Source organism: Ascidia mentula, chromosome 5, assembly GCF_947561715.1.
Source record: "Ascidia mentula chromosome 5, kaAscMent1.1, whole genome shotgun sequence".
Lineage (NCBI taxonomy): Eukaryota > Metazoa > Chordata > Ascidiacea > Phlebobranchia > Ascidiidae > Ascidia > Ascidia mentula.
Genome location: NC_138570.1, coordinates 5,551,132 through 5,572,832, shown reverse-complemented (window position 1 = coordinate 5,572,832; position 21,701 = coordinate 5,551,132). Strand labels below are relative to the sequence as shown.

Below are 21,701 nucleotides of genomic sequence, written 5' to 3'. Positions count from 1 at the left end.
GCGCTTTCAATTCTGCGCTTTGTCGGATGAGAAGCGACACATTAATTTTACCACAGACAATTTACAAAACCGGCCTTACTTCAAATTTTGCGTCAATTTTTTTAGCATGATTTTATGTCACAAATTTTATGTTATATGCCTAAATACATGCTTTGTTTGGAAATCTATTTATTTCCGATTTTAAAACGCTGATTGGATTTCTATGTGACAGACTTTAGTTTGCTTTCTTCGCTATTCTTCATCAGCTTTGTTTATTTCTTTTTCTAAGCTGCGTAGTGTGTTTTATTTTTGTTTGTTCTATGAAAGCAAGTGAACATTACTTTGTGGGTGAAAAGTGAGCACATATAAACTGCGTTTATTTACTGTTGATGTATTTTTATATGGGCAGTTACAAACTAGAGCAGCTGCAACGAAAGCTGGAGGTTAAAATATTTCAAATTTCATTGGTAGTGATATTGATATATACTCCCTATATACAACCTTTTTCAGTATAATATTAAACACTTGTCCAAAAATTTTCCCGTAGGCCTAATTCTTTTCTGTTGTTATAAATCATTTGTTTAGATCATGGTATTTCTTAAACCATCACCTTTGTTGTCCTTTTAATTAATTATATTGCACTGGTAATAACCAGAATCACTCCTGTCTACATAAACCCATAGATTCTATTGTTGTAGAAGGTATATACTGTTTAGCCACAAGTCTAAAAAGTCAGTTTGTAGCAATAAAACAAATATTGAAATGTAAGCAAACAGTTGCACTGTTTTAACATAGATTATATCTGATGATTTGAATATTATGCTGTGACAATATGTTTATGTATGCCTACTTATTTGGTTCCAGTTTGATATTTCAAAATTTTGAGTTTTTTTTGCATTATGCAGCATACTTTTTAGTTTAAAACAGATGTTGTCAACGATTCTTGTTGTGTTAAAATACCTTTCAAAAAGGTTATTTGTATTTCAGCAGATGAATTCTTTGTTATGAAGTAGGCCCTTGTATGTTTTGCTAGAGCATTCTGTTTGAATATACAACAATAATGTAAATATTTGTATATCAGGAAACTTTGTGGTAAGTTTTTCCACAAAAAGAGTGAATCTGAAATTAATTAAGTTATTGTTTAAGGTTTGACAAAAGGCAAGGCCTCAAGATGATGTGCGATATCATGCCCACCATCAGCGAAGATCGCATCAGCAACATAGGGGCTGATGGTGCAGAAGAGGAGGAAGACAAAGTATGTTTCGTCGTGCATTTTATGTTTGTATTCTTGCACCAAAAAGAGCCACATTGTTTTCTCTAGTGACACCATTACCATACTTTTGTTACATAATTTTTTGACACCAATTGATTAGTTTTATTTGTTCATAGGCCAATCTGGAACAGTTAATGGTGACTGTTCTTGATGAACGAGACAAACTATCTGAGTCATTACAGGTTGGTATGAACTGTGTGTTTGTTCATGTAACCTGTTAAGTTTGTTCTAACATTACAGGAAAGCAAAGAAAATTTAGCGTCAAGTAATTCCAAACTCAAAGAGATCGAAAAAGAAAGAGATTTTTTGATGAAGCGGTTGAACAACACTATGCCCGCAGTGAGTTCAATGAATGGTTTTATGAAGTAAAGTGTGTTTCCATTACAATGTTATTTTGTAGTGTAGTATGTACTAAATTTAGGTTCTGTAGTGGGGCAATTCGGATATACAATAGTAATTCAAAGTGTAAATGCAATGTATCTAAAATATTTACTTCTTAGTAAAAGTTAAATGTAGTCACAAAACATGTTATTCCGTTCTTGTATGAATGCATTCTGCTACATAGTAATAAAAGTTTTCAAGGGCTTTCACTTTGTGTAACATGTGTGGTTCACAGTGGCCCAGCCTTGATAAAAAATTAATAGGTCACTTTGCTGTCACTGGCTTTCCCCTGTCACTGCATGTATGCCCTTGTTCTCTCAGTGGACTGTGTGAGATTTGCCATTTTACAGCTTGTACTCTAAGTGGTAATAGTTACATAGTAGTTTTCCTTCTTGTTGGCATGTCCAGAATTCCCACGAGCTGCAGTGCCACATTTGTAGTAGATGTGGATATTCACAAATCCATGGTGTGTTGCCCTAAGATGCATTTCAAACACTAATGCATTTGTGGGCCAAACTTTACCAAATCTTAACTTGCTGACTTGTTGTTTGGGTAATAAAAATCTCATAAGGTCTTATTGTTTTATGACCAACCTCTATTTCTTACAAATGTTACCTTGCAAGACATGGACATCTTCAAAGATGACTGTCTAAAACCCAGCTTTATACACTGGCTTTTCTAAAAACTGTTCCAAAACAAAATAATATTTTCCGTGATATGTTTTTTGTATCTGATGTGAGTTGTCAAACCCTATCTTAAATTATATCACGTCCACTGTCAAGTATCTTGCCAGGAGGCATTAGAGCATCAGTGCAATGGAGATTTGTTTGTGCGTTTCCTGCATTAAAATCTCTTCAATTATTCAAGGACTATGCTGCGCTGACCAAAGAACTTAATCAAACTCGTGAGAAATTGCTGGAATACACGGAGGAAATAAATGACATGAAATCTGAAAGAAATAACACCAGGGTAAGTAAATAAAACAATTTGCAAATTAAACATTTCATTTCTATATTTTTTCACACACTAAAGTTAACAATATGTTTTATTAAAATGATCCATGGATGTGGTGTTAGTCCAAACCGTCCAATACTGTTATTCCAGATTCTAATGTTTCAAATTTAATCAAATTAATTGATCTATGTTCCTTGACTGATGCCAATGATACATTCATATCCCCCAAAACAATTTTCTTTTTAGAACGACATTGGTCTTGTTAACAATTAAAATTTTTTCATAATTGTTTTCAAAATGCACACATTAAAAATGATTGTTATGTTTTGTATGTAATCTTTTTTTGGTTAGCTTTTGCTGGAACATCTGGAGACCCTGGTTGCAAGGCATGAGCGTGCTTTACGCATGACGGTAGTCAAGCGGCAACAGCAGCAAAATGCTGGAGTTTCAAGTGAAGTTGAAGTTCTGAAGGCACTCAAATCTTTATTTGAACACCACAAGGCCCTTGATGAAAAGGTTTAGTTTTTTTTAAATGCGTAAAATGATAAAAACCTGGTGGATTTTGTGTTAATTTTCCTTGATTTGTTTATGCAAGGTGAGGGAAAAGCTAAAAGCAGCATTAGAGCGAGAAATGCACCTTGAAGAGCTGTTGGAATCATCAAATAGAGAGGTATGTAACATGTCACTTGGTGGTTTAGGCCTTGATGTATCGACTGTATTACTGTTGTCACTTTGACTAACCATATTTCAAGTAGGTGTGTGCATTACTGCCAACTAGCTTTGGGCATCTTACTTTAACTCTCTGATGTACAGATGCCAACATGGCTTGTAAAATTTATGCCATAATGACCATGATTGTGCACCATGATAAACGTATGTGTCATCATCCGCTGTGTGTAAACATGTTTGACTATGCTTTTTTGCCAATTACAAACTTTTCTTGCATATGAGTGTCTTGATAGAAATACATTTCACAATTGAATCCATTTTTGTTCAAACAAGTATGTTAAATCCTTACATGGAACTTTTTAAATTCATTTGAAACTCACAGAGCACTTGTAACACTTACATAAGTTACGAATGTTTGTGTTTGGCAGAGAACTGTGGTAGTATTTGTATAGCAGGGCATTTAAATTGTAAAGCAGTGGTCAAAGAATAGTCATAAAACTCATGATGTTTGTTTTAAGTGCAAAGTCTTGCGTGAACAAGTAAATCAACTAAAGCTTCAAAACCAATCTGGAAGTGATGAGAGTTTAAAGAAGAATGACCACCAAAGGGAGAGAAATGGAACAAATAATGTGGGTTAAATACTAGTTTATGATCTGTACAAAGCTGCTTAAATTTGTGTGTTCATTTTTATGCCCCTTTAGTGCATATAAAAGTTCATATGATTTTGCTGCAAAAACAGAAATGTCATATTTACATCAGCCCTTGTACTAAATATGCACTTGAATTGAGGCGTTACTTTATGGTGACAAAACACAATTACGACAGTTTGTAGTTAAGCCACATTGAATCATGGATGTGGTTTAATTTTTCTCAAATTTCGGTTTGAAATATCTTTACATTATTTATTTATATGCTACACTGAAAACGTATGTGGGAACGTTAACATATTCCGAGAAACTGATTTGTGTTTTAAAGATAATAATGTGGCATTGCTTGCGGTCAAATACATAACACATTTAATGATTTTCTCCAAACGTTGTAATAGATTACGAATGGTAACTGTGAAGCAGAGGAGGAAGCGAATCGTATTGTTCTGCTGCAAGAAACGAACGACAAACAAGCAAATGAATTGAATCACCTCCGCCAACGAGTCAACTCATCTCTTACTCGGTATGTCGACTGTGTTCGCTTTATTTAAACCAACATGCAAGTAGTTGATTTTTGCTGATAATTGTTTTTCAGTGAGGCGTAACTGTTGTTTATGACCTGTATACTCATTTTTCCATCAAAATGTGTTAAATAAGGAAATTAAAGTTTTCGATCTGAAATTGGTAAAAGTACCTGAAACACACTGTTTTGCACAGAAATCATCCCCATCAATTTTTTAAAATTCAGGGGCATGTTTGTTTTACACATTGCTTTGTATGTTGTGAGTTGCAATCTCTACTTGTGTAAAGCAAGGTTGCTCATATCATCAATCATTTAAAATTCCAAAAAGTGTTTGCTATCATTGCACCACAGAATGTTACACCTTCTTATACAAATACATGCACATTTCATAGCTATCTGTTAAAACTAACCATTTAGTTGGCGCTTACTGATTTTTATGTATTCTTTAGCATTAGTGAACTTGAAGAATGTTTGGATACTGCCCGAAAAGACCTTATCAAGTCTGAGGAACTGAATAACAGAGCACAGAAGGAATTTCGTGAGGTATTTACATTTTTAGTTTTGGTCATCAATCGACATGATGCAAATCAATGTCACTACATACCTGGTAAGTTTCAGTGTTGCCTTTGGATATGAAGATCTATGGTTGGTTAGAAAGAGTGCTTTAATAAACACAACTTTAATGCCAATAAGTCAAACTGTTTTTTTTATCACCAGTTGTGTACTGCAGTGAGATTGTAAAGTTGTCTGCTGCTGTTACCAGATATATTATCTTGCAGTCCCAGAAATCACGGCAAGACTCTGAAGACAGAGTGACCACACTGGAGCGAAGATACCTGAATGCTCAAAGGGAAGCGGCATCAGTCCATGAACTCAATGACAGACTTGAATCTGAACTTGCAAACAGGGAAGACACCATCCAACAGGTATGGTTTTACTGTATGCGATATTTGACATTTTGGTTTCCTAAACGTTAAAGTTTATTTTCAGCGCGACAAAGTTAATTTGTTACTTTTAATGCATTTTTTATCTAACCAGTCAAGGTTGGTTTTATGGTTTATAAAGCATTTATTTCAGTATATGCAATACAATTGTATACCCAATGTTAACAATCCATTTGATTAAAAAAATGCCAGTTAACGGAAAAACTAAATGATCGGTAAATTTCTGGTGATTATTGAAATTGGTAGTTTTTTGCTTTACAAAATGGCAACTCTTCTTTACTTAAAATGACTTAACTCCATTTTTTTTCTCGTCAGTTTACTGAAAATAAAATATCAGTTTCTCTAATAAATATATGGTGTTGTGTGAGTTGCATCTGCAAAGTTTTTTATGCCTGTTGAAGTACTTCGTTATGTTTTTCGTTCAGTTGGAAGAGCGGAATGAGTTGATGCAACAGAGGATCAAAGGTGCAGATTTAAAACTGCAGCAATCTTTGAGAAGGGCCGAAGCACTGCCAGAGGTCAGTACTCATATCGCAATGTGTCATGAAAGTTATATCGCGCAGCTATCAAGTTATGCGTCTTAAATAACCCACAAGAGGCACGTACGGCCCAGACAGCCTGATATTGATTTTTAGATTTCATTACCGCCAGTAATACTATTGCTCCCAGTTGGATGTGAATTTTTTGCTTAAATTTGCTTGTTTTAATAATTTAAATTGTAGTGATATCAGTTTTTGATCGGAATAAATGCATGTTGATCTATTTAAAGTCGTATTTTCTATGGAATTCAATACGTTGATGCCAAGCACGGCGAAATAACCTTGCGGCAAATAATGCAAACAACTATATTTATGCCAAATCAAATTCTTTGCAGGTGGAAGCGGAATTGGCACAGCGAGTGGCCGCATTGACGAAGGCCGAGGAGAGACATGGAAATGTGGAAGAACGTCTCCGAGCCCTTGAATCCCAGCTCGACGAGAAGGGCCAAGAAGTTGTCCGGGTTGGTGACGTTTTTTCCAACTACACTTCCTATATATGTCATTTGTGTTTTTCACAATTCACGACTGCAGAAATATTGTGTTCGCTAGGTCTGCTTATTAAACTGGGTGATATTTGTATATTGCATATCATCTTATATTGGCTTCTGAAACTTTACTCTGCTTGTTGTAAGTTTAAAGTGCACTCGGTAAATACCTTTCTGCCACTGACGATGCAGCTAGTTACTATACGATGTCTTTAGTTCACATTCCGTGTGGAATTATCACTGTTCAAAATTGGTGCTTTACAAAATAATTGATTGATTTTGAAATTATGAAATTCGGTTCGGCTCACGCCTCCAGTTTTGCCAGTGTAGAAATAGGTTTGTGTTTTTTAGGCTCGTCAGCGGGAGAAAATGAACGAGGAGCACAACCAGAGGCTTTCCAGTACCGTGGATCGACTGCTTGCCGAGTCGAACGAAAGACTTCAGCAACACTTAAAGGAGAGAATGGCTGCCCTGGAGGAAAAGGTTTGTTGGCTATAATGTAGATGTTTCTAAAGTTCGAAACAGTGGCCATCTGTCTGCAGCTTATACACGTTTCTAAGGTTAATTTTAAATACAAAAATGGATATTGGGTTGCTGTTGCTGACAGGCATAGTGCAACTCTCAAAATAGCTTCTGTCCAAAAAAATAACTTGATGTTTATTCCACCAACGTTATCACTGCCATACGGCGAGATTTCAACCGTTTTTTGCCACTATTTAGAATTCGTTGAACAACGAGTTAGAAAAAGTGAAGAAAAAGCTGGATGAGTTTACACAAGAAAAGGTAAGAAATGTGACTGTTGGTAGCGAAAAGATATCCCTTTACAAACCACTCCAACTTGTACACGTCTTTCTCTCAAGGAACGCTTGCAGCGAAACACTGAGAAATTGGAAAGCGAGATGTCCGTGTTCAAATCTACAAAGGTAATCCATAAACACGCCGTAAGCCGAATACTCGCCCAATCCCAGCCTAACATCTTGTTTCTGCTTAGACCGCGTCCCTCGACCGAACAAGCAATACCTCACTACCGTTTGGAAACTCGGGGGGCAGGGGTATGCCCCACGTTGCCGGTAGTACTCCCGATCTTACCCAACATCGCCGAATCTTTCCCTCCTCCTCGTCTGCCATCCCCATGATCACCTCTGATCACTACATGGACATGGACGGCAATAATATTCCCCACTATGCCACGTACAGCAGGTACTGGGTTTATTGTTGCTGTAATCATTACATTGTTTCCCAACCGGTGGTCGCGTAACAATAGTGGTACGCGACTACCTTTACATAATTTGCGGATATAATCAAATGTTTGTTACTTCATCCCCTAGGTTGCTTTGTAACATTAAACTAGGTGGTACGCGTCGAAATTGTTTTACCACCAAGTGGTACGCAACCACAAAAGAGGTTGGGAAGCACTGATGTAATGGGAGTAAAGGCGTTTGGCGTTTTGCCAGTATTAAAATTGTTTGTATTTTTGATACAGATCTGGGGACAATTACCTTCGCTCCACAAAATCAAGAGCGGACACATTTAGGAACGATCATGACAAAGTAAGTTTTATCTCACCTCTTGCCACTAAAACCATAGAAAACAAACGGGGATTCGCCGTAAATTTCGACATTGTAAGTTTTCCATATATTTCTGTTTTGTCCAAGAATGAACAGGAATGGGAGAGAGCTCAGCAAACGGCGATACTTTCCCAAGTCCAACAAGCGTTTGATGGCACCTCGAACTCTCTGCCACCCTCCATAAGCAATGCAACCGGTAGGAACGTAATTTTACTTGGCATCGAGTCAATCTTAAAGCAAATCTACGGCAGAAATATCTGAACTGCGATTAAAAATTGTCTTTCCCTTAAAGTTTGTTAATTTAAAATCGCTAAAAATGAATAAGATTTATTTTTTGACGTGTAACGTGTTTTACAGATATGGACGACACCGTGTATTCGGCTGTAGATCTCCTTTCGCCAGGACAAACAGACGCCCAGTCGCTAGCCTACATGCTACAGGACCAGCTGGACGCCATTAACCAGGAAATAAGGTAAAATCACAACGAATGAAAAATATCACTGTATTTTCCTATGTTGAATTATAATCCTATGCACAACTGCAGCATCTTGCAAGAAGAAAAAATGTCCACTGAGCGACAGGCTGAGGAGATAGAACGTGCATCCGGGCCCCCCGACGCCCGTAGGCCCATGTTCCAACTGGACAGTGGCGCCCTTGTGTACCCTGGAGGCGCCAACGCTCCTAGGAGCCAACCGCCCTTTCCGGTTAGTTCAGTTTTCTGTACAGTTTTTGTATCCCGTCGTGTGCTTATTGCCGTGGCAGTATGAATATTTTTTACCGGTTGTTAGTGAAGTACGTGCTCCTGTATTTGCTCCAGTTGCGTTATGCCTGGCGTCTTGGGCATCATCACCGTTATCTCGTGTTTCGGTTGTTTCGGTTTTGCTTGCAACCATTTGCCAGCATTTTCGTCCTCTTGAAACCGCAACAGACGGTGCCGCACAACAGGCGTTTCCACCGCGCCCTCAACGCGCTTATCCTGGCCGTGGTTAAGCCGCTGCATTGCCAGCGACTGCGCTCCAGTTACCACGTACAAGGGCGCCCCGCCTTGTCCTGGTTGATTCTGGTTCCCGCCGCTGTTATCGGCATAAGGGTAGTAATAATACGGTTGCTTGTGCAAGTTACGGCGGTCGGTGTGGCGTCGTCCCAGCGAATTTTTGCTCGGCTTCTCGTTTTGGTTCACAGGGGACTGACTGAAGTAATACCCAGCGCCACCGTTGGCGTACGCATCGCCGTGCTTCTTCATAACCCTGTACAAGCGCTGCAAGTCCATGAGGTCCTTCACCTTGGGCGCAATTGGCGCTTTGCTGATCTTGTTGTACAGGCTTGTGAGCTGTTGCAGATTTTCTTGCTCGCTTTGCGTGGGCGCCACAAGGCCGTCTGATTGGTTGATGGTAGCTGTCACATGATCACCACTCTCATCTCCTCCAATGTGCTCCAGTCGCCTTGGGTGGCCTTGCTTTATTCCATTCACGGGGACGTGCAAGCTTCCGTCTGTTTAAAGATCTTAAGTGTAGTAGTACAGCAAAAAGATGGCAGCCAAGTATAAAATTACCTGCTTTCTGCATATTCCAAAGTTCCGTTGTCATGGGTTCGCTATGGTGGTTTTGATAGAGACTTCGAAAGAACATATCCACAGGGCTGCTGGACGGTGCTCTCAGCGCCAGTTCACTAAACCCGAATAACATCACAATGATATCGAATAAATTCCTCACTATATTTGACATTAAAAATTGTAGCCATAGTGCCGCTCTTGGTTCTGATACCAGCTAGCATACGTAAAAGATCAAACTGTTACATGTACCTGTTCAACATAGCGGAGGTAAAGTTGGATACTGCGGCGTGTGTGGCGTTGTACGTCAAACGTTGTCTGCTCGTGTCCATCGCCTGTTGTCGCCGCTGTCGTTCCCGTGCAGTTAGCGGAGGTTCAACCACGGCAATGCGCAGCACTTTGCTCTTTCCCACTTTCCCGAACACAAGAAATCGATTTGACTACAACCAATTCTTAATCCAATTGCAATCGACCACTCGCGGATGAAATTTTAATGCAACACCATATCGGTAAATGCACAAAGCCAGCACTCACCTGCACGTTTTTTGCCGCGCATGTGACCGTGACCGACTATAGCCTCGACTTCGTCACCATCCAACGACTGATTCAGGGACTGCTGCTGCTGTCCGCTGAGGCTGGTGATCAGTTTCAGGCTCATGTGCTGTGGGTTCTCACGCAGGGACTTGTGGAAGGCTTTGGACAACGACGCACTGTAGACAGAGATAACAGTTTTAGTATAGTTTGGATATTACGACTGTTCTTATTTGAAAAATGTTAATGTGGAGCTGATTCGAGGCGTGGGAAAAGAGTTCGATGCCCGTTACAGTGAGATATACGAAGTTAAATGAAACAGTTAAGTATCGTTTACGTGAGTGTTTTGAGATATTTGTAAGTTTTGTTATATTAACCCAAATAAGTAAACTTGTTGCCAATCTAAAAAGAAAACGTTTGTTTTAGTTGGTGTAATAGCAATTCTTTGGATTAAATAAGACAGCTTGTAGAAAAAACATTCGGATTAAAGGGATTAGTGTTGTTAGCATTCCTACCTCGTTGCATTAACTTTAGGTTGAGCGACAGTTGAGGGCGTGTAAAGCCTTTGCGCCGCTGTGCGTTTTTTCATCCCATACGAATGCGCCTCCGTTTTTCCCGTATCTTCGTCGCCCTGTGTTTTGCTTACGACCCTCAGCTGCGATATCAGGGGTGCTTGTTTGGGAGGCAGTAGGGGGTCAGCGCCGTCTTTAGTATTGTGCATCGGCGCTAACGACGTTTTATCGTCCGTGTCGCCTTCGTCGCTCCCGTCTTTACCTCCTCTGCTGGTGATGTGCTTTTTAGCGATTGCTATAACGCCCGATGTAAAGGGTTCGCGACTTGCAATGCCGTTTAACGTGAGTCTGTGTTTAACTTTTGCGGCCTCTTCGTCGTCTTCCCCCAGATCCCCGGCGCGTTTCCATAGCGACGACGCGATGATGTTGTGTATCTTGGGCAAGTTGCCTTCCCCGTAAGTACGCGGACGTGTTCTGCGAAATATGTTGTAGTTATAGAACTTGCCCTGATCCAGACGTATGGACATTTCACATGTTGCCGTAGTAATACTATTAATGTTTTTTCTGCTATGCTAGCGGAACAAATCAACTTGGAACCAATCTTGTGCTATTATTCGATACATTTAGAACAGTCACACTTCATTGTGGCGTTGATACAAATTGCTTACAGTCAAAACACTTTTATCACATGCTATGGAGTTTGCATATTCATATGTGTTATGTGCGCAGTATCGACTCCATTTTTTTCAAAAACCAAACCATAAACTCAACAACAACTACATCTTACAGTGGTCTGTAGCCGCTCTGTCGGCTTGGCTGACTCCGCATCCTTGATCGAGTCGACTTCTGCCTACTTGTCACATCTCTTCCATCGCTTCGACTTTGACCTCTAGACGACTGACCGCTGTTCTGTAGCAATAAGTTCAGTTTGGCTCCGAGGTCAGTTCGGGCCCGGTGAGGAGCTGTTTGGCCGCGTTTGGCGCTTTTCTTGGCCGACTTGGATTTTTTCTTGACCTCGGATTCTACTTGTTCCCGTGGCGCTTTGAGCTGCTGCTTCAGGTCGATCAACAGAGCCCGAGTCTGGGCTTTTTCGTCGTCTTCAGCTGGAGGTCCTTTTCACAAATGAGTCATAGAAAAAATCATTTTGGGGTTATGATGTTTTTAAAATTAGAAAACCTATAATAACTCAGGAACAACTGTGTTTGTTCAAGTCATTTTGAAACGTCCGTTGATGTTCCCGAACATTTCAAAAACATAGTACTTATATATAGCATGTCTGCGTTTGCAAATAGTTCACCAATTGTTCATCTTCACCAACCTTGCTTTGCCTCCTTTTCATTTGCCTCTTTTCTTGCATCCCGCAATGCGCTCAATGCCCTAATCTCATTCTTCAGCAACCCTTCCCCGTGAACAGGATAGTTTTGTGTTGGACTTTCTTGGTCTGGTTTGCTGGTGGATTTGCTGTGGGACGTGACCGGAGGTGGAAGCGTGGTGCCGTGCTTTCCAAACTGCTTCTTTGCGATGTCGTTGGCCAAGGCTGCCGGTTTCCCGAAAAACGGCGGTTTTATTTGTGCGGGATCTGTACAAAGGAAGTTGGTTGATAAATGTGACAATCTTCAATGTTTACTCTTGGCTTTAGCACCAGCGCCAGTGTCAGGGTTGCTAAAACAACGTCAAAACGCAAAAAAGTCGCATCATGATTGTTTTCTCAAACTAAAAAGTTCAAAATGATGCGTTGGGACTAAAGTTACTGAAAGCCACAGTTAGGTGTAAGAGGAAAAATCGATCGAAATGTACTTTGTTCATAAACAAAAACTTCAGATACGTGTAGTGCAACGTTCCGCTCCATTCCTAACTATTTCGCAAACTGCCTTCACGGTACCTTCTCCCAATACGTGGGGTTTCCACTCCTTGGTGGGAGACATACGGATTCCCGTCGGCAAGTTGTTGCCGACGATCGCTCGCTTCTTGCTCTCCTCGTGGCGTTGCAGAAGGTTTTTCCACACTTGGACGTCTTGGCTGTTGTGGTTTGCGGGTGCTGTCGGTCGCTGCCGAAGCCGCTGTCTGTTAATAATGCATGAATATCGGCGTTCGTAGATGTAGTCGGGCGAAGGTCGCTTGCTATGTTTGTAGGCAAACGCTGCATTGGTTTTTGATTTCAAGTTCAATGGTCTATACCGTTGTGTTACACCAGAAGGTACGATAAAAGCTTGCCAATCGTGTTTTTCAAGTTAGTGTTAGTTTCGTCGGTGTACAAGTGTGTCTCAAGTCCCCTTAAACGCATTCTCTAACGTGGCTGCTGAATGATTAAACCTGCATCCAATTCCACTTTGAATTTAATACCGCTTAAAGCTAATACCAACATCGTATGGATGCAATGTGCAATATACTGTTACAGTATCGACAGTAAACAGGCAATTTTTTTTTAATGTCAACAACACCCACCTGTACTTGCTTATCCTGCTCACCGCCTCGTGGTATCGCATCTTCTCGTGTTTCAGCAGTCTGTCGCGTAGAGCCATGTGCCACGAGTAGTATTGATGCTTGTTCGTTTCGAAAGGCGAAGCCAGATTCTCATGCCAACTGCAATCCCTGCAAAGTCGTCATATTTGCGTCGTTTATCGTTTCTTTTTCCTATTTTGCGTCGTTTATCACTTCCGACGCTGTCCTACCCTTCTTGTTCCTGAAGTTCGCCGATGCTCTGCTGGGTGATGAAGGTTTGGTCTGGATCAGGATCTACGTCATCCCTTTCATGACGCTTGTCACGTGGAAGTTCTCGCGTCACTGGGGTGGTTCCCCTCCAAAACTTGATGTTCCGAACCACTTTTCGTTCTTCGCGGTCCTTTTGATCTTCACTACTGTTTGCTCTGTTCAAAAAAACTCTTTTTTTATTTCACCCCAAGCCGTTTAGGCTTTGGTTTGAAAATTACACAATTAAAAACGATAACTTCACCAAAGTTTTGCTTGTTTGCGAGTATAGTCATGCACCGTTATTGCACTGCGTGCTGACAATAACATGAAGACAATGCCCAGACTGTGATCACACGCAAAAAACTTATAACCTCACCCTTTTCCGAACTTCGGTAACGTAGTTAGGTTCCGGCTTGGAGATCCGGTCGCTAACCTCGACTTTCTATATTCTTGTTTCGGCTTCACTCCAACAGAGGCAGACTGCTTAGTCCGCCCAACGATATCTGGAAACAGTGGCTTGCCCACACCGTCCTCCTCTTTTCCAAGCTTTGTCCGTTCCTCCACCGCGTTTTTTAAATCATTCCCGCGTGTTGACACCGTCAACATCTCGCTATCGAAAATCTGGCGTTCGGCACCGCCCATCACTACCATTGTGGCCTGTGGCCATCTGTGTTGGCCCGCTCGACTCACCGCCCCCGATCTGTGCTGATCCTTCATGGATTCCGGCATTAGGAATCCTGTTTTGGCAACATTGCGTTGAATGGTGGCAGGCCTTGTTGTCGAGGTCGCGTCTCTTAGCGGCAATTCCAACTCAATTTGAGCCGCTCCCGCCCTGTTTACGCTTTGCGGCACGGACATCTACACTATTTTCCCCTAGCGGTACCTTGAATACACACGTATAAACTAGAATACCTGCCACAATGTGAACATCAATGCGCTAGTTTTATTGTACTTAATTTCTTCGGCATTTATTCGTTACAATTAAACAACAAAACTTTCCTGGCATTCATGGCCCTTCGTAGCCTCAAGCTTCACATACCGTAATGTGAAATTCGGGTATCAGACCCGCAGTGCATGGACAATACTTTTGCCAGGTATGTTTATGATTATGTGAATATTGTTTGCGGGCGCCGCAACACGACAAACAGCATTCAGCGGTATACCGTGGCGTGCGAGGGGCGATCGTATTGTCTTTCCCACTCCTGATTGAATCGGGCACCCAGTGAATAGAGGAACCGACCCTTTGTATCGTAATCGGATGCTTTTGTGTCAACAGGGTCATTCCATTGTGTTGCGCCAACACTTTTTGTATCAATGTTCCTACTTGCTACTTTATATTTGTGGTCGCGCAGTGCGATATTGGGTGTGATTGTGGCCGCGAATGTGTAACTTTGCTGCTTATCGTGGTGCAGGTTGAAAGCGTGGTCCCTGCAACGTCATCAACTCATAAACGCTTTTTTCTGTATTTTTAGACCTCGTCGCCCTCCACGCGATTCAACGAGAGACTTTTGGAGCCCGACGAATCGAAAGGGTAGGTCTTGTGCCAATCTGAAGAAATTTCAACGGCCACAATTCAACATTTTCTTTTCTGCCTCAGATCGCTCGACGGTTCAGGGGGAACTCCCAGCAGCAGCTGCGGGAGCCAGGACTCTGTGCAGCGCGGTACTTCCCCGCAAGTGCAACCGCCGCAGCTCGGCAAGAAGAAGGGGACAATCAAGTCCTCCATCGGGCGCCTGTTCGGCAAAAAAGACAAGGTGGAGTGTCGACGAGTTACGAAAACCACCTTGGCCTTGGAACATAACCTACGGCTTTACAGCTCTTTAAGACAAGCAATATAGCCAAAATAACTTATTTCACCGCAGCTTTTTGTCCGCTTGCGTGCATTTTCGCATTGCCAATGACGAGATACAGTGAAAACGTTCTCTAATGAATTTCAGAGCAGTTATTTGGGGCTATATTGTTTGTTTTATATTGGCTTGGTTGCAAGCTGGCAGCCGGTTAACGATAACACGTGACACGACTCTCGGTAGTGACGGAGGTTTTCGTGCAGATGCGGATGACGCGTCATCACTTGAATCCAAACACATCTCTTGATGGGAGCGAACTTTCTGCGGGTTCAGGTTCGAACATCACAGACGACAGGTCGATGTCGAGCGACTCACTTGACGTTGTCAGCTCCGGGCACCATCGAGAACAGGAACGCAAGATGAAGAAAAAGTAAGTTCGGGGTTTTGCTGGTTTGATAATGTATGGAAAATTTTCTTGGCTTTTAGGCACTCTTTTTTTGGAATTTATCGTGTAAAGATTTGTTTGTTTGTAAGGTTATTAAACGTGTAAAAGCAAGTGCCTTGTGTAATATATTAAGTCCTTGGAACTCCAATGTAAAAGACGATATGCGCCAGTATAAGATATTTGCTTGTGTCATGTGTAATTGCTTGTTACACGATTGGAAATTCACATTTCTTGAGCGCTCGTTTTCGTCATTTGAAGTTATTCGCGGCCTCTACTACCTTGAATTTTTAATGGAAGTTGGAATTTTTTTTTAATGACATTTTGCCATTTTATTGAAGTTCTGTGGGAGGTAATTTGCGACTGTTCGCGTCTTGCATGCTGAAATTTACAATGGATTTATTTACAGACACAAAATGTTGGAGGAAGTGCGACGTGCTGGAACTCCCTTTGCTGCTTGGAGTGGCCCAACTGTAGTAGCCTGGCTCGAGGTTCGTTCAGAATTGTGTTGTTAGGTGTTGATTCAATTCCTTGCGAATTACCTACCTTCAAAAAAGCAATTGTCGGACTTCACTTGCCTCTGTAAACAGTCCATATCCCAGTTTAACTGATGAAAACAAAAGTATCTTGGTGACAATTTTGACTCTCCTTCATCCCAACTTGTGGCACCAATTATAGACACAAAATTTAAACCCGATTTACCGTATCACAGTTGTGGGTCGGCATGCCAGCGTGGTATGTAGCCGCCTGTCGCGCCAACGTCAAATCTGGGGCGATTATGTCGGCACTGTCAGACACCGAAATCCAACGTGAGATTGGGATCAGCAACCCTCTGCATCGGCTCAAGTTGCGTCTTGCCATACACGAGATGATCAGCCTTACGAGTCCCTCTGCACCACCGACGTCACAGACGGTAAGGTTTATGTGCCCAACAACACAGTTTTGTTTGTTTCATGCGTGTAAAGCAAGTTTGGTTACACATACTGGTAGGCGGCGATTTCAAATTGTGAAGCTCCAGTCTGCATACAAACTATGCGTCCTCTTTGGGCAGGCTCACACACACACACGCTTAAAGGCTGCAAATCATTGTGTATATTATTCAAAATCAGTCCTAATATTAACCAATGCCAACACACAAGAAAAACTCGCACCTGTGTGTACGTAACTTGTGTACTACACAGCAGAAGTAATTTATTATAATTCACATATTTTCTGTCCCACCAATGCTGGCTGCAGACGACAGGGAATGTTTGGATGACTCACGAAGAAGTCGACAGTCTGGCCAGTCAGATAGCTCTCCCGGTATATCAACACCACACCATGTTGTATATTCGTCGTACGTAGACCTGTAGTTGGTTGCGTGTACGCACCGCAAGTTAGAACACTCGCACTGGCTTAGTTTAGGCACTTGTGTTGTCGGTGTTTGGTGTGAAACCGCGATACATGGTTTCTGTATCAATGTTATGTACACAAAATGTTTGGTTTTGGTGTTGTTGCGACTGAAATGTTGTTTTCTAAACACACTAACCTAAAAAAGGTGGAAGATATAAAATGTCTAGGTAAAAATAGGTTACTGACCCTGGTACCACATTGTGGTACAACACCCACTATATGTTATTATGCAACCACGTGCCATTGTGTCAAATTAGTTCACGGTAGAATATCGTATGCAAAGAATGTCGGGAAACGTTGTCAAATTTTAATGAATGTTAGCTAATGCGAAGTCTTAGTGTTGTAGCTCTGTTTGTTGCTGGTGACGTATGTGTATCGTGTTTGTTGGAAGGCGAATTTCTTCAACTGATGTTTGTAAATTCCCAGTGCGGTTGCAGTTTGTTTTGTGTTCGCGAAAAAACAACAAGACCGGGTGGGTCAGTTTCTTAACTCATTTTTTTGTATATTTTTTTCTGCTATCGAAGAAGGATGGCGAAACAGGCTGGGCAGAGGTGAGTACTTGTACTGGGCGTCGTTATTTGTCATTCCCAATGGTCTCCACAGATTAATATTGCCGCTTTATTGATCGCACCGTAGTTGCCCGTTGTGGCTGGCCCGTAATATACTAGATCTGGCCTTTAATGTTGGTGGTATTTTACTGAGGCTTGGCTTTCCCACTAAGTGTAGCGGGTCCTTTATACACCGTCTTTCAATACACCGACAATTCGTAGTATTACGAGTTAAACTACGCGTCCTTATAATGTGTTTGTACAATATTCATTGTGGCAAGTAAGACAATCTGATTGAGATTATTGCGCAATTGACACTTGAAAATTACTATCTATTCTAACTCCACGCATCGCCCATTGAGTGCGAAATCAACTTCCGAAGTCCAATCCCAAATGTTCAACTTTTCTCCACAGACGCTCGCATACGGCGACATGAACCACGAGTGGATCGGCAACGATTGGCTTCCCAGCCTCGGACTCGCCCAGTATCGCTCCCACTTCATGGAGTGTTTGGTTGACGCCCGAATGCTCGACCACCTCACCAAGAAAGACCTACGCCAACACCTCAAAATGGTGGACGGATTTCACAGGTGACGTGTCAGGCTGCGGTCTGTATGATTTTGCTGGGTTGACGACCCCTGTATTAGGCTTTTGTGATGAATGTTCGAAAATTCCCTATGCTGGTGATGGCACAAAACTCTATTTTAAACGAATGATACGTATTTCAATCGTAAGGATCTGTTGTATTTTTATTGAACACCGTTGGAAGATCCGTGTGTACCGTTACCAAATCTATTGCTGCTTACCCAAATAAATTGTCACATTAATCATAGAAACCCTGTTTAAATACCTCCAGGTCAAGTCTGCAGTTTGGAATTCTCTGTTTAAAGAGACTCAACTACAACAAGAAGGAGTTGGAGCAGCGGAGAGACGAGTCAAAAGACGAAGTAAAAGGTATGTGCATTGGCTCAATCGCAACAGCAACAACTTGTGCCAATGCATTTGCACTCGACCGTATGCTGTAATGAATATGTTATCAGATGATCGCCAGTTTTGTATCATATTTTATTATAGGCATTGACAAATGCGAGCATTTTACAAACTGTTACTACACACCGTCTGTTTTTTTTATGCACCTGTGTATTCTTGTCCTATGGTTTCGCTGAAATATGTGTAATCCTTGTTGTTTACGCTTATATACAGAAAAAAATAAACAGGTTAAGTGGGTCACAAGTACAAGTTTAATACCTATCCCATGCAGTCAACTAACTATATCACATTTGTTCGCCCAGACGTGCTGGTGTGGAGCAACCATCGGGTGATTCGATGGCTCACTGGTATCGGTTTGCGAGAGTACGCTCACCGGTTGGCAGACAGTGGAATTCACGGTGCTGTGATGGCATTAGACAGCGGCTTTGAAGCCGACACATTAGCTCTGGCCCTGCAGATTCCCAACCAAAATACACAAGCGAGACAGATATTGGAACGAGAGTTCAGCAACCTGATTGCACTCGGTACTGAACGACAACTGGAAGGTGACGAGGTGCGCTGGAACATTTATTAAACTGTTTGTAGGCCTGCTATTTTTAATTGCATGCATTCAGTTACTCGTATCACATTTAAAACAAAGTGTTTTTTATGTAATTTTTAAAGTACATTACTGCAGTTAAAAGTGTCTTATCATCAATAGAATTAGAAAGAAGAGTGTTAAAACGATTTTTCCGCCCACTTGCCCCAGTTTATTATTTGCAGTAGACACGCACTGATCAACACATTTCAGAACAATATCTCGTAATCTGAACAATAAAATAGCAACTTGGCCATGTGCTCAGGGCGACGGCAAAGGCTTCCGACGGAACGCATCGTGGCGTAAAAAACGTTCCAGGCCGGCGGTAGTGACAACATCCCCTTCCACGGTGGCAGGAGTTAACTCGGACAGTTCGGTGGTCGGACAACGTCTGGAAAACCACGGGACAGCGCCGTCAGTCTTTGGTGGTTCGTCACTACGTCCTGCCAGCCCATTCCGGCCTGCGCATCATATTGTTGACAGTGGCACGCGGCGTGGTGATGGTAAGTGATTCATTGCTGTCGAAAGTTGCTTCGTAAATGCACGGTTGTCCTGTCTCCGTGTGTACTGCTTCGGTCAACTGCTTTTAGAGGTATATAAAGCTTGTCAGCTACTTTCGCTGTATTACTATAGTAGATGTGATATAGCTTGTGAATTCGGATTTGCAAAAGAAATCCAGTGATGGTGCTTCCCCTGTACTGTTGGCTCCATTTATTTTGTGTCACGTGCTTAATAATGTATTTTTTTACCGGAATTAAACAATACAGCACATGTTCAATGGCAATTATTTCCCAGTGCGTCTTTAACGTTGTGTGCATGACCCATGCATGTTTTTATGTTTCTCCACAAGGCGGAAAGAAGAAGGCCAGATGACGAAACGATCACGTGAGTGCGTGTGATTGGCCGAAGAGCGAAACTTGGTATCCGGTCGTTGTTTTCACGTTAACATTATGTATTGTGTATGAGTGTATCACTAATGTTGCTTTGTTGGTTATCGTGGTACGGAGGGTTGTAAAAGTACTAAATACCACGTTGCTTGAAATGCTGTATATCTCAACCATATCCCGACTTAAGTACCGTAACTGGTAATGTACTTTTTCCAAAAAATAGTCAGTTTTTATTTTAAAAAATTATTACATCGGAGTTTTAATCTGGTTTGTGCGCCTTCAGTAACATTCGCCATTTTTAGCAGTTCCTTCGCCACTAGCGGTCGCCACAAGCACATCGACCGTCGTGTCCAGCGTTACCCAAGCGACGTCACCCAACTCTGACGCACAAGTACGCTCGTACACCTGCTGACGCGTCACGTGATCGGGGGAAGTCCCTACCTTTCCCGTCGTTGGCGATCCAGATACCTAAGCCGAAGGCACTGTGGGAAAATGTTCAAAATCATTGTGTGTGTTATTTGTTACGTCGTGGCCTGGTGCGTTACATACCCGAGGTAGCAATGGTCGTCCGTCTCTTGCTCGTCGTATGCGTTGTAATGTCCTGGGTAACCTCGGTTTACCGATATCCAAACCTGTTTGTTGTAGTAGGCCTCGGTTTGCCGTAGCGAACAAGCCACCTCGATCTTTTCCGTCACTGCCCGTACGTGTTAAAAAACCTCGCCACGAACCTCTTGCTGATATTAGAAATAGGACCGTCACCATTGTACACATGTTCGCCTAACGAGTCATCGATACCGGGGAAAATTTGTCCATGGCCCCTGGAAATAAACAGCGAGTACTTCCCTTATAAAAGCAACGCACATCTGGTTTGCATGCGATGGGAAGAAAAAACACTATTGCATTTGGTTAGCAGGATTACTATTTCATTGCTCAAACTTCAAAATGAAGTTTTTATGAATGCCCAGCAGTTGTGTTGACAGTTTGTGTTGCATTGACGTGTTTGCATTCATGCCGTTGTAAGTCTAAATCAGTCCTGTCATTACTGTGTCTAGTCGTTTCTGCGAACAAACTGTAGCAAAACACGAGTTTTTATCCATAGAAGAGTAGCAACACTTCCCTCTAGAAGCGCATGTTTTAACACCCTGTTGCAAAATTCAGAAACCTGTGCAAGTGAGTTCGAATATTTATGTCCTTCATATACTTCAAGCGGTGCTGTTCTTTTCCCGACAGTTGCAGTATTAACGCAGTTCATATCAATATGCCCACTCCATTGTATTGTTATGCACCTTATACTTATATGAAGAAGTCCAAGTGGAACCTTTAGACAAATACATAAGGCAAGTCTACTCCACGCATTGTTATGGTTGTCGCCGTTTTCCAACCGTGTTTTTATATTTATGCCCGGACGTGGGTTCGTGTGATCGTAACCAACTCTCTGATCTACATTCGTTCGTTCGTTCTTTGATGGTGTTCTATCTCAAGCAAGCGACCGTATTTTTTACCGTTTTCTATTTTCTTTTACCCAACCCTTCCCTCTCGATAGCAGTACTCGTCTCCTCACGTCCAATCAAATACAAGCTACAGATGCTGGTTAGGCATTCACCGAATGTCTGCATGTGTGTTCAGTAATTGCAACCGATAGTCAGTAGCAGACCGACATTAAATAAAGGTGTTTTTATGCCGGAATATATTTAAATGAAAACAAAATCTCCTACAGGTAACTTACTTGCAGATTAACAAAAATAAATTATGTTGATTGAGACCTGCAGGAAGGGCGTACACACTGTTTCGATCTGCAAGGTCTCGTCAGTGCAGCTGTTGACTGTAGCACCG

At 41.8% G+C, this 21,701-nt stretch overlaps 2 protein-coding genes across 3 annotated transcripts; one reads left to right on the top strand and one right to left on the bottom strand.

The window, feature by feature from the left end:
• The first annotated feature begins 964 nt into the window (after window positions 1-964).
• On the top strand, window positions 965-21,468 carry LOC145903377 (liprin-alpha-1-like). Of its 2 annotated transcripts, XM_082991456.1 has the most exons (33): window positions 965-1,071; window positions 1,126-1,234; window positions 1,369-1,434; window positions 1,493-1,591; window positions 2,501-2,602; window positions 2,939-3,103; window positions 3,183-3,257; window positions 3,775-3,885; window positions 4,302-4,426; window positions 4,876-4,969; window positions 5,206-5,352; window positions 5,796-5,888; window positions 6,245-6,370; window positions 6,746-6,877; window positions 7,115-7,177; window positions 7,255-7,317; window positions 7,386-7,594; window positions 7,878-7,944; window positions 8,050-8,161; window positions 8,314-8,434; window positions 8,507-8,666; window positions 14,718-14,776; window positions 14,843-14,999; window positions 15,296-15,462; window positions 15,884-15,965; window positions 16,187-16,387; window positions 16,711-16,776; window positions 17,391-17,417; window positions 17,829-18,004; window positions 18,271-18,368; window positions 18,707-18,957; window positions 19,247-19,484; window positions 20,174-21,468. In XM_082991456.1, exons 2-33 carry the CDS (start codon window positions 1,151-1,153, stop codon window positions 20,278-20,280), a joined length of 3,843 nt encoding a protein of 1,280 aa, XP_082847582.1. In that variant the 5' UTR covers window positions 965-1,071; window positions 1,126-1,150; the 3' UTR covers window positions 20,281-21,468. The 2 variants fall into 2 exon arrangements, with proteins under 2 accessions (XP_082847582.1, XP_082847584.1); XM_082991458.1 differs by lacking the exons at window positions 16,711-16,776; window positions 17,391-17,417 and adding an exon at window positions 19,832-19,901 and having other exon boundaries at window positions 8,050-8,158; window positions 8,320-8,434; window positions 20,171-21,468.
• LOC145903378 (uncharacterized) lies at window positions 8,640-14,103 on the bottom strand. Its single transcript, XM_082991459.1, has 11 exons — window positions 13,622-14,103; window positions 13,227-13,421; window positions 13,000-13,146; window positions 12,437-12,618; window positions 11,873-12,133; window positions 11,342-11,666; window positions 10,558-11,028; window positions 10,046-10,221; window positions 9,764-9,923; window positions 9,515-9,630; window positions 8,640-9,453 (listed from the first exon to the last, which is right to left on the bottom strand). The coding sequence occupies exons 1-11, from the start codon at window positions 14,101-14,103 to the stop codon at window positions 8,747-8,749; spliced, it is 3,222 nt and encodes a 1,073-aa protein (XP_082847585.1). The 3' UTR covers window positions 8,640-8,746.
• Window positions 21,469-21,701: the final 233 nt, after the last annotated feature.

Bases quoted from the DNA above. Each gene is read 5' to 3' on its own strand.
- LOC145903378 (XM_082991459.1), bottom strand. From the start codon at position 14,103: ATGTCCGTGCCGCAAAGCGTAAACAGGGCGGGAGCGGCTCAAATTGAG. The intron at 10,222-10,557 runs GTAGGAATGCTA...CTCTGTCTACAG, and splicing joins CCTAAAGTTAATGCAACGAG to TGCGTCGTTGTCCAAAGCCT. The intron at 9,924-10,045 runs GTGAGTGCTGGC...TGTTCGGGAAAG, and splicing joins GCGCGGCAAAAAACGTGCAG to TGGGAAAGAGCAAAGTGCTG.
- LOC145903377 (XM_082991456.1), top strand. From the start codon at position 1,151: ATGATGTGCGATATCATGCCCACCATCAGCGAAGATCGCATCAGCAAC. The intron at 3,104-3,182 runs GTTTAGTTTTTT...TGTTTATGCAAG, and splicing joins ACAAGGCCCTTGATGAAAAG to GTGAGGGAAAAGCTAAAAGC. The intron at 7,318-7,385 runs GTAATCCATAAA...GTTTCTGCTTAG, and splicing joins CCGTGTTCAAATCTACAAAG to ACCGCGTCCCTCGACCGAAC.